The 15530-nt window shown below is 38.1% G+C and overlaps 1 protein-coding gene across 1 annotated transcript; it reads left to right on the top strand.

Annotated features, from left to right (window-relative positions):
* The first annotated feature begins 7594 nt into the window (after positions 1–7594).
* LOC125189923 (protein FAR1-RELATED SEQUENCE 5-like) lies at positions 7595–8959 on the top strand. The gene is made up of 2 exons (XM_048087142.1): positions 7595–8271; positions 8887–8959. The coding sequence occupies exons 1-2, from the start codon at positions 7595–7597 to the stop codon at positions 8957–8959; spliced, it is 750 nt and encodes a 249-aa protein (XP_047943099.1).
* The last annotated feature ends 6571 nt before the right edge of the window (positions 8960–15530 follow it).

Genomic DNA, 15530 nt, shown 5'->3' with positions numbered 1-15530 from the left:
AAGAAATAAGGCGAATTTCAATGCATGGTTATTTCATGACCGACCCCTAAAGACACTTAGACCTAGACACACTATTGACATAAAAAGAAAGAAAAAGGAAACAAACACTTAACAAAACACATAGGCATGAATTGGCTCAGACTTTTAAGCAGCCGTCCCCACAAAGTTTAAGGTCAATCCAATAGTTTACACTCTCCAAATCCTCCTCTTCCCTTCGTCCACCTATTCGATTTGTCAATTTGTCCAGATAGCCTTTAGTCTTACCAGTTGTTGGATTCACTCGATCACTCATTTCTCACCAGGGATGTTAGGATCAATCACTCTAAGTTATTCCTGCCACTGATGCATTGGGTTATGAGAATTTCTCCTTCTACCTCCTTTCTTATTTTCTCTCTTTATTTTTCTCCTGGACTTCGCCCAACTTATACCTCCTCATTTTCCTGGACTTCGTCCAGCTTATTCCTCCAGATATTTATTTTTTTTTCTTTTCTCCCACTATTTTCTCCTCCCTAGATTCTTCTCCCTAAGCATCAGGTGGCAGCCCCTTTTTACATGTCAACACTCAGTATTAGGCTTATAACTCACTTGTATTACGGGGCTTCACAACTAGGTCATCTAAGACATCTTCTATCGTTCTTACTTCTTCCAAACCGATTTCAGCTTATTAAAGAAAGAGTCCAAAGTTATAGTGCATCCTATCTTTAATTATTCTCGCTAAGGGAATCTTGCCTTATTATCTTTATCAGTTCATGCTTAAAACACACAATCCTAAAAAAAACTAACTCCTAGACTTAATGACTTTTAACATGCTGAGCACAGATTGCACTAACTCCCTCCCCCCTCCCACTTCACTCCAGCTTGTCTCCAAGCTATCCCAGTGAAGGTGGGAAATAGGGAAGTTGGAACACACAATCAAACAAAAATACGAAAAACAAGCACATTCAAAACATATGAAGAAAACTTCTCACACTTAGACCGGGTACCAGGCTAAGTGAGGGAAGACAGAGATACAAATAGAAAAACACATGCTACATATAAACATAAACTTCTCACAGTTAGACCAATGATTGGGCTAAGTGGGAGAGTGCACATAACATCAATTATAACATGCTCAGCAAAATTTAAAACACAAACATACGAAAACAAAGAAAATAAAATAACTGAAATGTAAAATTTACTTGGTCAATTGGGGGGTGTCAATTCTGAGTCTGGCCCCCTCGGGAGCCAGACTTGGGTGGTACGTTGGGGCGGTTCAACTTCACTTTCTTTTTGGCCGGCGACGCCGACTCTCCTTCTTCAGCTATCACAGGTTGCTTAGACAGGGGTTTCTTCATTGACACAGACGCAAGGGACGACGATGCAGGTGGGGCTACCAAGGGCTTAGATGGGGGCGGGGGTCGCTGGAGTGACGAGCTTCCCTGACCGGGCTACCTGGCCGCATTACCGCGTCCAGGAGGCAGCTTCTGCTGGGTCTGGGAGAATTTCTGCTCAAGCCACTCTGTCATCTTCTTCATCAACCTGACCGCATCAGACATCCTTTCGTTCGGTGCTGATGATCTTTCGGCCAGGACATCAATACTACCCTTGATGGCCTGCAACTCCATTCTGGCTCCACCTAGCTCCTCTCGCATCATGGAGATCTCTTTCTTCAGCTCTTCCAAATCTGCAGTTACCACCTCCTCTTCTGGCTCCCTTTTCACCTTCTCCATAGCTGCTCTTACATTGTAGAAGCACACCTCCTGACCCTCCATGTATAAGAGCCCCTTATTGAAGAAATACTCCAGACTGAATAGCTCTGGGGGCTCGCACATCGTCACATTGGGCTCCGCCTTCCCTATCTTCATTACAAAATTCCATTCAATATAGGCTCCCAGGAGATGGCAGGTATACTTGTGGCGGGAGGGATTGTCAGTCATCTGGTGGCAGGCTTGGGCCAACCAATAGCCAAGGTGAACCTTAATTGTTTTTTACATGCACCATGTGAAATAGAGCTCGGTGGTGGTGAGGCTTGAACTGACTGTACCCATGAGGTTATAGCCGATGAATTCTTGCGCAAACCGGAAGAGGTGGTCTGTGATATGGATTCCCTTTGACACACTGGTCTTGAAAGTTCCACTCTTGGCGTGCGTTATAGACTCCCATGCCGTCTGCAGTGTGAATCCGGGCGTGTTTCTTGGCGGGCCAAACATCCTGTCATCCCAGATACCCTCTTCGTCCTCGGCGTTTGTAAACAGTCCCATCCGGAGGGACCACTCTCTAACACTCATTGCATGCTCGATATTGAATAGGCGGAAGGAGATCGACTCGACGTCTGGGTCGGTGGTTGCCTTGAAGCGAAATGTGGAGAAGAACTCCCTTGCTGCGTCCACAGGTACATCGTGCTCACTGTGTTTTAGCAACCATTCGAAACTGATGTCCCTAATATGGCTGAGGAACTCCTCCTCCGACTCTATGTGCTTCAGGGATTTTGAGTCATATCTCTTCCCAGACTTGGCTAGCTTCCCAACCGCGCTATGGTCCTTGTAGGTTTGTGCTCGCCTAGAGTCGTTGAACTTTTCCATGGATCCCAACAATTTCTTGGTGATCTAGATCTCCATCCGCTCATAGTTGGGGACCTCTTCGTCCCCTGACTCTTCCTCTGATTCACTTTCAGCATCTGAATGACCGGGTCCAGGAGTTTTAGATGGTGCAGGGAGTGGCGATTCTGCTTCCTTGACGGAAGAGATTCTCTTTGACTTCGGGGCTGGGAGGTGGCCACCTTCTTGCCCTTAGCTTGCGCACCATAGCCATGCGGCGTTCCTCCGCATCATCCACTTCCTCCTCTGACCCAGGCACGTCCTCCTCCTAAGCACTTCTGATGCACTTTTTGTTAGCACTAAATAAACCTGCAAGTATACAGAGTATATATAATATAGCCAAAGGTCAGTACCGGGATATCAAACACGGGGAAGGAAAACACAAAGTGTCATCCTCTGCTAACTCAATTACTATCTGGAAGAAGAGAAGGTTTTGAAAACTTTTGAAAACTGAAATTTTTTTGAAAATAAATAACAACTAGATGCGAGTAAAAAACAGAGACAATCGATAGAGATAAGGGAATCCCAGGGATGTGCGTTTACAGTTATGGTTATACAAATTCCAAACTACAATGCCCTAGCACAGTTATTACTTTAATAGGACGAGTCACCTAGCTTATGCTCATGCGATGCAAACGTTGATTACAAAATTAGGGTTGTCAATCCTAACACGTAACTCCATAAAGCTCCTAAGACCCTTGAAATGTCCTCACTCTCAATTAACAGTGTCATTTTAAGGGAAGCTAACTGTAGCGTCTACTAAGTGAATCTAACTCGCTAGAACTCTCTCACAGTTATGAAGCAAGCTATATTAAATCATACAAGATTGTGTCACTCAATCATGCAGCATCAGAACTACTTAGGGAAGAAACAAAGTAAAAACAAAATGGATATTAAATAGAAAAAAGAATTGTATAACCAAAGTCGTTACTAACACATCCCTAGAATCCTATGAGTTTAGTTACACATAATGAAATAAGCTAAACACATAGATTGAAGGGAAAACAATTTGAACATAAAACTAAAGCAAATAAAACCCGTAGGTTGAATCCTTGTCGTTCTTGATGTTCTTGAAATCCTTCTCCAACTCCTTGCACAAGTGAAGTACTCTAGCTTTTGATCTCTATGAATCATTTTGCAAGTAGAAGCTCTCTAATTTGATGAAGCTTGAGGTCTTATTTATAGGGAAAAGCTATTCCTTGTTGTAGAAGGAAAAGATCTTCAAATCTAGGGCTTCTCGGATTCGCCGCCTTTCTCTGGCGGGCCGCTGCACCTTGGCCGGCGGTCGCCGCATTGGAGTCCAGAGAGTCTGTTCCTTCGGCGGCGGACCGCCACAGTACTTCCGGCGGTCATCGGGCGAGACTTCTCTTCCAAGTGTAAATTTTTGAGGCGGACCGCTGCACTGCTCTGCCCGCCAGGCGCCGGCAGTCGCCGCACAACTTCGCGGCGGTCGCCGGTCGCCGTCTGACTCCATATTTCCAGACTTTGCATTTTGGCTTCCTTTTTCGGCTCAATTATGCACATTTCTCACAAAACATGTGAAAATACCAAAATAGACAAATTATGCAAATAATGGACGTGTGGGGTGACTTTGACATAAAAAACGGACCAAATAATGGCCTTAAAACAGTGCAAAATCCGAGCGTATCAACTCCCCCAAACTTACATTTTTGTTTGTCCTCGAACAAAACAATAAAGTCACAAGAATAGACGCACGGAATGCACAAGGACTAGACGTCATAATTGCCTCAAAAGATGAAAGAATAAATTAAGCATGTATTAACGCAATCATATCAAGCAAGGCTTATTAGTGTACTTTCATTACTAACTCGTGGAACACCTTGAATTGAAGCACTCACATGTGGCAAACTTCCAAATATGGGAAGTGTTCTCTCACTCTCAAAGTGTATAGAGGTAATGTGTATATATATCACTCAAATCATGCATCATGCACAGTTTACCATAGGCTTGCTCAAATCTAATCCCTCCTCTACTAGATGTGATTAAGCATCAAAAGTCCGAAAGGTCTTTATCTTTGGTTGTAATGTAGGCTCTTTGTTAGGTGAGGAATATTTGGCTAAAAAGTGACTAAAAATAAAATATCCGAAGTAGAGTTAAATTGACTCCTCTTTTCTAAAACCCAAGACACTTCTAACACTTTATTTTTTCTCCTTCAACTCACTTTTCAATCTTTCTATATTTTTTCTTTTCTTTTCACAACCTTTCACACTTTGTTTTTCTTTTCTTTCTTTCTTTTTCATACGCATCCTTTCTAGAATCGAGCACACATATTTTGAATTTTTTCTATTTCAAAACTGTACTCTTCTTTATATTAAGCACATTACTTTTTATACTTTCTTTCTTATCTCTCCAATTTCTTTAATAAGATAACAAAAACTAACTAACCCAAAGAATTGTCCCCGTTATATTGGCTTCCAAAGAATAGGCTTAAAGGCTCAAAATTGGCTCCAAAGGGAAAAAATTTGAAATTTTGAGAGGGTCGAAAATTTTGGATAAAATTAGGCTAAGAAAAGATGGCCAATCATCCTCTTAAATCAACTTAAACACTATGTAGACTTAGGCAAGACTAGGAGCAAGTTCTAGAAACTTATACATGAATGCAGATAAATCACACAAGAATGAAATAATAGGCTCAAATCCCCACAAGGTATAAGCATGAATCAAGGCGAACAAACAATTCACTAATTATGCACCTCTTCACCAAACCATCAAATCAAAACGTTAAGACACACTTAAACATAGATGGAATGTAATATCATCGGCAACTCGGTCTAAACTGTGTCCCTAAGCATGCGTGTTTCTAAGTTCTTCATGTTAAGTTCACGACATGGATTCAAGAAAACATTTTTTTGAACACAAAATTCTCATACGGGGTTTTGAAAAACAAAAGCAAAAACTTAAATCAAAAAGAAAAACCTAAACTCACGGTCCACCACTTCATCCCCCCAAACTTATTTACAACAAAGTGTAAAATAAGTTTGTAGAGTTGGTAGGGACGTGAGTAAACTACTGAAAAAAACGTACCTTGAAAAATTCGTGACGAGGCTTGACGGGGTGAAAATACGAAAATTTTTCGAAAAAGTCGCGCTGGAAATTGTGCCCAGGTAGCGGTCCGCCGCGGCATGTCCGGCGGTCGCCGCGCCTCAACAGATTGTTCCAGGGAGCAGGTGGCGGACCGCCGCAGCGCATGCGGAGGTCGCCACGGAGAGGTCAGACCTGCGAAAATTTTTTCAAAGCAAAAAATTAAACCAAAACCAAAAATACTCAAAATTAAAGCAAAAATTGTCAAAAACAGGGTTGGGTTGCCTCCCAACAAGCGTTCTTTTAAAGTCATTAGCTTGTAGGGGTGAGCAAAAAATCCGAAAACTGAATATCTGAACCGATCCAAACTGAAAATTTAAAATTCGGTTCGGTTTGTTTGGTTTTTCAGTTCGGTTCGGTTTTAAAATTTGTAAAATTTCAGTTTTTCGATTCGGTTCGGTTTGGTCGCAATAAAAACCGAATAACCAAAAAATCTAATTATATTTAATTATTTATAATATATATATATATATATATATATATATATATATATATATATATAGAGAGAGAGAGAGAGAGAGAGAGAGAAGTGATCAATGTTTAACTAATATTAAGTGTATAACTAGAGAATTAATTTCAGCCACACATCTTAACATTCCAAATTAATCATATGGTTTAAATAAACTTTCAAATTTTTATGAGAAAATACTTGTCTAAGGGCATTTTGGGAATTCAATATTTCAACATGAATTAATGAAATTTATAATCATCCATCGTGAATTTATCGTCAACCAATCTTCCCAAATCATTCTCCAATCTAACCAAATTTAGCTTAGGATTTCTTCCAAAAATATGAAATTCCCGATCTGAATCAAATTCAAGCGCGATTTCTCAGATCTGAACCAAATTCAGCTTCGTTCTGATTGAATTCAAGCGCGATTTTCTCAAATCTGATTGGATCGATCAGCGCGAATTAGTTTGGATCGATCAGCGTGATTTGATTCTGATTGAATTCATCACAACTGATCAAATTCGCTCAGGATTGACCAACGCAATTTGATTCATTCTTCCCGTTCATTCCTTCATCGCGACGTCTGGACTCCTTCAAATGGATTCAATTCCGATACATTCATCGGAAGATTATTTCGATTCTGATTCCTCTTCATCGGGAGAGGAAGGAGAAACTGAATCTAAAGGTAATTATCAATTATTATCAATTAAGTGTTGTTGCTCAGCATGATTAGATCGTGTATGATGTGAAAAAACGTTAGAGTGAACTATATGTGACGAACAGTGAAGTAAATATGCTCAATATGAGTTGTAGTGTAGTAAATATGCTTTATATTGAAGTAAATATTGTTTGTATTGAAGTATATTATGCATTTAGTGAATTATTTTCATTTTAGTGAAGTATATTATGCATTACAGTGAAGTACATCATAATTAAAGCGAAGTATTCCAATGTTAGCATAAAGTGTTTGTGATTCATGGTTAGAGTGAAGTAAAACATGGTTAGATTGAAGTATTCCAGTGTTAGAGTGAAGTATCTGTCATCTATGCTTGTAGTGCTCTGTTTTTCCCTTTCAGTGAAGTAAAACATGGTTAGAGTGAAGTATTCCATTGTTAGAGTGAAGTGTCTGTCATCTATGCTTAAAGTGCTCTGTTTTATCGTTTCAGTGAAGTAAAATATGGTTAGAGTGAAGTAGTCCATGGTTAGAGTGAAGTGTCTGTCATCTATGCTTGTAGTGCTCTGTTTTTCCATTTCAGTGAAGTAAAATATGGTTAGAGTGAAGTATTCCAGTGTTAGAGTGAAGTGTTTGTCATCTATGCTTAAAGTGCTCTATTTTTTCGTTTTAGTGAAGTAAAACATGATTACAGTGAAGTATTTTATGCTTACAGTGAAGTATATATTTCTTACAGTGGTTTACGTACCAAAATGTCCCGATGATTTGAAACCAAAAATTGGACAAAGTTTCATGACCCTTGATCGTGCATTGGACTTCTACAACAATTATGCTCGATATGTTGGGTTTGACACCCGTAAGAAGGGATCGAAAAAGGAAAAAGATGTCATTACTTGGATTTATGTGGTGTGTAGCCGAGAAGGTACAAAGCAAAGAAAAAATGAACAACATGAGGTGAAACGCAAGCGTTCTTCTATTAAGTGCTTTTGTAATGCTAAAGTGTCTTGGAAGTTTTTTATGGGTGTTGGTTATGTTATACAAAGTTTTGTTGAAGAACATAATCACGAGATGGTTGAGGAACGCCATAAGCGTTTTATGAAGTTGAACCGCAATTTGGATTTAGTCCATCAGAAATTCATACTTGATTGCGCTAATGCAAATATCGGTCCAACTTTAAGTTTTAGCTTACTCAAGGAAGTACTTGGTGGATTAGATTATGTAGGGTGTACTGTTTTAGAAGTGCGCAACTACAGACGCGACCTTAGAGCATACGTGGAAGGAGCTGATGCACAAATGCTATTAAATGAGATGCGCAGGAAGAAGGAACTTTGTGGAGCATTTACCTATGAATTTGAGGTCAACTCAAAGGATAGACTGACACGTTTGTTTTGGTGTGATCCAACTGCCAAGAGAAATTATCATTTGTATGGTGATATTGTTTCTTTTGATACGACATACTCAACAAATAGGTACGTGCACACTAATTACATTCACATGCCTTATAGTTTATATTCAGTGAAGTATATTGAGCATATAGTGAAATATATTGTTCATATAGTGAACTAGTATATGATTACAACGATGTTTATTTCCGCATGCTTATAGTGTATTGTTTTTCATTTTAGTGAAGTATATTGAGCATTTAGTGAACTACAATAAGCTTACAGTGAAGTATATTGAGCATGGCTTATATTGTACTGTTTTTATTCATTTTAGTGAAGTATATTGAGCATTTAGTGAACTACAATATTTGCTTACAGTGAAGTGTATTGAGCATGCTTGTATTGCTTTGTTTTTCCATTTCAGTGAAGTAAAACTTGCTTAGAGTGAAGTATTCAAGTGTTAGAGTGAAGTCTCTGTCATCTATGCTTATGTGCACTATTTTATCATTTCAGTGAATTAAAACATGCTTAGAATGAAGTATACTAGAGTTAGAGTGAAGTGTCGGTCATCCATGTTTATAGTACTTTGTTTTTCCATTTCAGTGAAGTAAAACTTGCTTACAGTGAAGTATTCCAGTGTTAGAGTGAAGTGTCTGTGATTAAAGTATATTCTTCATGTCTTATAGTGATTTTAACATGTAGGTACTGCATGATATTTGCTCCTTTTACGGGCAAGGATAATCATGGTCGCCCTGTGACATTTGCGCTCACATAAATCAATCACATAATAATCAGATCTATTTAGCAGATTATTTAGACAAAACCTATTCGCGTAATTATCACATGTATCATGCTCATAACTTGAATTAATCATGCTTTAAGAATATTGAAACCTAAAACATGCTTTTCTACGGAGCAGAAAAATACCGAATTAATTCTCCAAAGAATTGAAGATGGCTAGCTTCTTCTCCACGTGATGCTTTGAGTACTAGACCACAAATCTTCTCTCTGGTTCCCGAACTGTAGCCCAATATCAGTGTGGGCTGATCTTACTAGAATACTAGGACTTAAATAAAGAAGAGAAAAGAAATCCTTTTGGGAATAGGAGTGGAATTCGAAAATTCCTACAGCTGGGGAGGCTGAAATTTTTGAAAATTACAAATAATGAAATTGTGTTGTTTGTGTCTCCTTTATTCTCCTATTTATATTAAGTTCCTTTTGGGCCCAGACAGGGATCTATGGAAGGTTTTGGATATGGACTCATCCAATTTACTTTTTACTAATTAAATTGAACCCACAATTTAATATAAGTTATAATTGGAATATTACGAGCAGCCACTACAGAAGTAATATTGAACTCTCCCCATCCAAATCCGAAATTACAAGTAATCCGAGTTTCCGTTTAACTTTCATTTTCCGCGCTTAAGATTAAAATGTCCATTAATTAATTAATGTCTGCTATTGACTTAATTAATTAACTTCTTATTAATTTCAAGAGTGGACTTAGCATGAAACGCTTATTTATTATTCATAGAGTAATCAAACTCCAACTAGCTAGGTTCCGAATAATAAAACCTTGTTTCGCGCTCCTCTTGAGGACATTATCAAACGAGACTCTCCTCGTGCACGATTCAATATAATAGCAATCCTAGCACCGCTAGATATTGGTCACCACTACCCAATATATCAGGATAATTGGGTTACGAAAAATCCGCACTATTTGATAAGTCAAAGTAGTGCATAATCAATACCGTATGCTCAATGCTAACCTACATTGATTAAGAAACAAATATTATCAAGACCTCGCCTTTCAGTAGATAGCCCAAGGACAAGTCTTGCTGTTAGATCCGTTCAGTGCTATACCACACCAATGTCATCTTATTTCAGTAAGGCTTAGAAATATGCGGACTGACATTGCAACCTTTCTCGATGGATAGTCAAATTCCATCTAGGTTGTGAAATTCATCTTTTTCTTTGTTTAGAACTGACCGTGTTACCTTAAAGTGGACGACGCCCACAACCGGTCTACTAAAACAATGACTTAGACATTGTTAAGTTAACTTATACATTTAAACATGCATTAACATCCATTAAATGTAAAACATAACAACATTATGACAAAAATAATCTGTTTTATTCCTTGGAAAATAAAATAAGAGTTTTACAGTATTCAATAACTCGAAACGTGATTTCTAGTATACAAACTCTAACAAATCATGGTCGCCCTGTGACATTTGTTGCTGGCCTTTTGTCCAAGGAAAATGCCGACTCCTTTTCATGGTTATTTAAACAATTTGTGAAATGTATGGGTGTGGCTCCGAAGCTAATCGTAACCGACCAAGACTTAGGAATGAAAGTTGCTATTGCAGAGGTTCTTCTTAGTACGAGACACAGGTGGTGCATGTGGCATATAATGAATAAAGTTGCTGACAAATTGCCAAAGAACATGCTTGGTAGTGAAGAACTAAAGAAGGAATTGAATGCATGTGTTTGGTCGGAGTTGATAGAGCCTGATGCATTTGAAGAATCTTGGCATGCTATAATGGAAAGATATGGGCTGACCAATAATGACTGGTTTTCATCAATGTTTGCATCTAGAAAGTTTTGGGTTCCAGCCTTTTTCCGTGATTTTCCGATGAGCTCGTTGATAAAGACAACATCTTTGTCCGAATCACAGAATAGCTTCTTTAAAAGGTACTCAAAGTGTCGGGCTAACCTTATGCTATTTTATATGAACTATAACCATGCTTTGGAGGCTCAAAGAAGTAATAGCGCAAAGCTTGAATACTATGATTCAACAAAAGTGCCTATATTGCGAACAGAATTGGAAATTGAGAAACATGCATCAACGATATATAGTGGTAGTGCTTTTAATGCAATTCAAGAGGAGATAGTTTATGCATGTTTCTCTTTGTCTTGTTCAACTCTAGGAATGTCTACCAATAGAGAGAATGAAGTATATAACATAAATGACAAGGATTCAAACTCATGGACAGTGACTTACTCCATTGGCGATGACACCTATTTGTGTGGATGTAAAAAGTTTGAGAGACTTGGTCTATTGTGCAGCCATATATTTTGTGTGTTGAAATATAAGTTTGTTAAGTTGATACCCGAGAATTTGCGTGGATGGAGATGGTTGAAGTCACAGTTTGTAGAAATAAGCGGACTGACATTGCAACCTTTCTCGATGGATAGTCAAATTCCATCTAGGTTGTGAAATTCATCTTTTTCTTTGTTTAGAACTGACCGTGTTACCTTAAAGTGGACGACGCCCACAACCGGTCTACTAAAACAATGACTTAGACATTGTTAAGTTAACTTATACATTTAAACATGCATTAACATCCATTAAATGTAAAACATAACAACATTATGACAAAAATAATCTGTTTTATTCCTTGGAAAATAAAATAAGAGTTTTACAGTATTCAATAACTCGAAACGTGATTTCTAGTATACAAACTCTAACAAATCATGGTCGCCCTGTGACATTTGTTGCTGGCCTTTTGTCCAAGGAAAATGCCGACTCCTTTTCATGGTTATTTAAACAATTTGTGAAATGTATGGGTGTGGCTCCGAAGCTAATCGTAACCGACCAAGACTTAGGAATGAAAGTTGCTATTGCAGAGGTTCTTCTTAGTACGAGACACAGGTGGTGCATGTGGCATATAATGAATAAAGTTGCTGACAAATTGCCAAAGAACATGCTTGGTAGTGAAGAACTAAAGAAGGAATTAAATGCATGTGTTTGGTCGGAGTTGATAGAGCCTGATGCATTTGAAGAATTTTGGCATGCTATAATGGAAAGATATGGGCTGACCAATAATGACTGGTTTTCATCAATGTTTGCATCTAGAGTTTGTGTAGACTTCACTCTAACACTGGGAATACTTCACTCTAACCATGTTTTACTTCACTGAAATGGAAAAACAAAGCACTACAAGCATAGATGACAGACACTTCACTCTAACACGGTAACACTTCACTGAAATGGAAAAACAAAGCACTACAAACATAGATGGTAGACACTTCACTCTAACACTGTAATTCTTCACTCTAACCATGTTTTACTTCACTGAAATGGAAAAACAAAGCACTACAAGCATAGATGGTAGACACTTCACTCTAACACTGGAATACTTCACTCTAACCATGTTTTACTTCACTGAAATGGAAAAACAAAGCACTACAAGCATAGATGATAGACACTTCACTCTAACACGGAAATACTTCACTCTAACCATGTTTTACTTCACTGAAATGGAAAAACAAAGCACTACAAGCATAGATGACAGACACTTCACTCTAACACTGTAATACTTCACTCTAACCATGTTTTACTTCACTGAAATGGAAAAACAAAGCACTACAAGCATAGATGATAGACACTTCACTCTAACACTGGAATACTTCACTCTAACACTGGAATACTTCACTCTAACACTATTTTACTTCACTAAAATGGAAAAACAAAGCACTACAAGCATAGATGACAGACAATTCACTCTAACACTGTAATACTTCACTCTAACCATGTTTTACTTCACTGAAATGGAAAAACAAAGCACTACAAGCATAGATGGTAGACACTTCACTCTAACACTGGAATACTTCACTCTAACCATGTTTTACTTCACTGAAATGGAAAAACAAAGCACTACAAGCATAGATGGTAGACACTTCAATCTAACACTGGAATACTTCACTCTAACCATGTTTTACTTCACTGAAATGGAAAAACAAAGTACTACAAGCATAGATGACAAACACTTCACTCTAACACTGGAATACTTCACTCTAACCATGTTTTACTTCACTGAAAGGGAAAAACAAAGCACTACAAGCATAGATGGTAGACACTTCACTCTAACACTGGAATACTTCACTCTAACCATGTTTTACTTCACTGAAATGGAAAAACAAAGCACTACAAGCATAGATGACAGACACTTCACTCTAACACTGGAATACTTCACTTTAACCATGTTTTACTTCATTGAAAGGGAAAAACAAAGCACTACAAGCATAGATGATAGACACTTCACTCTAACACGGAAATACTTCACTCTAACTATGTTTTACTTCACTGAAATGGGAAAAACAAAGCACTACAAGCATAGATGACAGACACTTCACTCTAACACGGTAATACTTTACTCTAACCATGTTTTACTTCACTGAAATGGAAAAACAAAGCACTACAAGCATAGATGATAGACACTTCACTCTAACACTGGAATACTTCACTCTAACACTGTTTTACTTCACTGAAATGGAAAAACAAAGCACTACAAGCATAGATGACAGACAATTCACTCTAACACTGTAATACTTCACTCTAACCATGTTTTACTTCACTGAAATGGAAAAACAGAGCACTACAAGCATAGATGACAAACACTTCACTCTAACACTGGAATACTTCACTCTAACTATGTTTTACTTCACTGAAATGGAAACACAGAGCACTACAAGCATCGATGACAAACACTTCACTCTTACACTGGAATTCTTCACTCTAACCATGTTTTACTTCACTATAAGGAGTGCATAAAATAGAAAACTCACCAATAAGAAAGTGATGGGTCCAGTGAAAGGAGTGGATTTGTTCTTCTTTTTCCAGCTATCATGTGCTGTGATTAGCACATTCAAAACATAGTTGCACCAGTTGTACTTTCTCACATTGGAAATGTTGTCTATATAGTCCAAAATTCGTCCATCACAAATCCCATTTGCAGATGGTGAGATCAGCACAGAGTCCAACAGTACAAGAAAAACTTTTTTAAACAACTCACCACCATCTACATCAGTATCAAGCTGGTCTTGCAAATCAGTTGCGTATATTGAATTTCTGTCCTTCTTCACAGCTTTTGCAATGTTCTGCATATCATCATTTATGTAATACTTCTTTTCAATATTTATCTTCCGCTCCCCTCTTGGCAATCCTAAGGTCGCATGCACATCCTCCTCAGTGATGTGCAACGGCTCATCATCAATTAACTTGATTCTTGTGCAGTTGTCTTGATTAAAATTCTCCAGGAGTGAAAAGTCCATTTCCGTAGGAATACTTCTGATCTTCAGATGGACAAGCTGCCCAAATCCCATCTCTTCCAGCGCAGCTAGTTGTCTTTTGTTCATCTTCTCTATGGCATCAACTAGATTTTTAACTCCTACCTCTGACCATTCAGTGCTATACCACACCAATGTCATCTTATTTCAGTAAGGCTTAGAAATATGCGGACTGACATTGCAACCTTTCTCGATGGATAGTCAAATTCCATCTAGGTTGTGAAATTCATCTTTTTCTTTGTTTAGAACTGACCGTGTTACCTTAAAGTGGACGACGCCCACAACCGGTCTACTAAAACAAAGACTTAGACTTTGTTAAGTTAACTTATACATTTAAACATGCATTAACATCCATTAAATGTAAAACATAACAACATTATGACAAAAATAATCTGTTTTATTCCTTGGAAAATAAATTAAGAGTTTTACAGTATTCAATCACTCGAAACGTGATTTCTAGTATACAAACTCTAACAACTTATACATTTAAACATGTAATAAACATCCATTAAATGTAAAACATAACAATATTATGACAAAAATAATTTGTTTATTCCTTTGGAAAATAAAATAAGAGTTTTAACAGTATTCAATCACTCGAAAGGTGATTTCTGGTATACAAACTCTAACAATTAATGCAGCATGACACAATACTAATGCACAATTAACGGCAATGTATTGCAATAGAATAATATTAGTAATGCACTTAAAGTAATGTATGTAATATAACATGTAATGCACTAATACTTTTCCTCACCAAAATAAAGTGGATTGGTCCAGTGAAATAGGCACTTTCCACCCTGTCCCAGCTAGGATACGTGGCTTCCAGCACGGATAAGACGTAACCGCACCAATTCATGTTACCGATTTCATTAACGTCGTCGATGAAATGTAGTATCTTGGGCTTGCAGTTGTCGTCTGAAGGAGTCTCTATCAGGGCATTCTCAAGTAAGAACATGAAAAGACGCTTGAAATCAGGGCCCCCATCAGTTTCCTCCTTAATCATTTTTGCAATGTCGGTCACGTTTATCTTGTACCGAGTCTTTTTACACCGCGCTGCAACAAGATCGTTGAACTGGAAGTTGGTCTGATATTCTTCTTTGCGTGCTATGGGTGTCGTGCCTCTCGGAAAGCCAAACGTCAGGTGGACATCCTCCTCATCTAGGGTTAAGCGCTCACCCCCAGATAATTGAATCTCGCACCGGGCCAGATTAAACGACTTGAGCACCCGGTAAGCTAAGTACCATGGTATCTCCCTGATGTTGAAGTCAAGG

This window comes from Salvia hispanica, chromosome 5 (assembly GCF_023119035.1).
Source record: "Salvia hispanica cultivar TCC Black 2014 chromosome 5, UniMelb_Shisp_WGS_1.0, whole genome shotgun sequence".
NCBI lineage: Eukaryota > Viridiplantae > Streptophyta > Magnoliopsida > Lamiales > Lamiaceae > Salvia > Salvia hispanica.
This window is presented reverse-complemented; position numbering and strand designations above follow the sequence as displayed.

What these genes read in the sequence shown, in the direction of transcription:
- LOC125189923 (XM_048087142.1), top strand. Translation starts at nt 7,595, where the DNA reads ATGACCCTTGATCGTGCATTGGACTTCTACAACAATTATGCTCGATAT. An exon ending in ACGACATACTCAACAAATAG is followed by an intron (nt 8,272 to 8,886) that starts GTACGTGCACAC and finishes TTTAACATGTAG; the next exon opens with GTACTGCATGATATTTGCTC.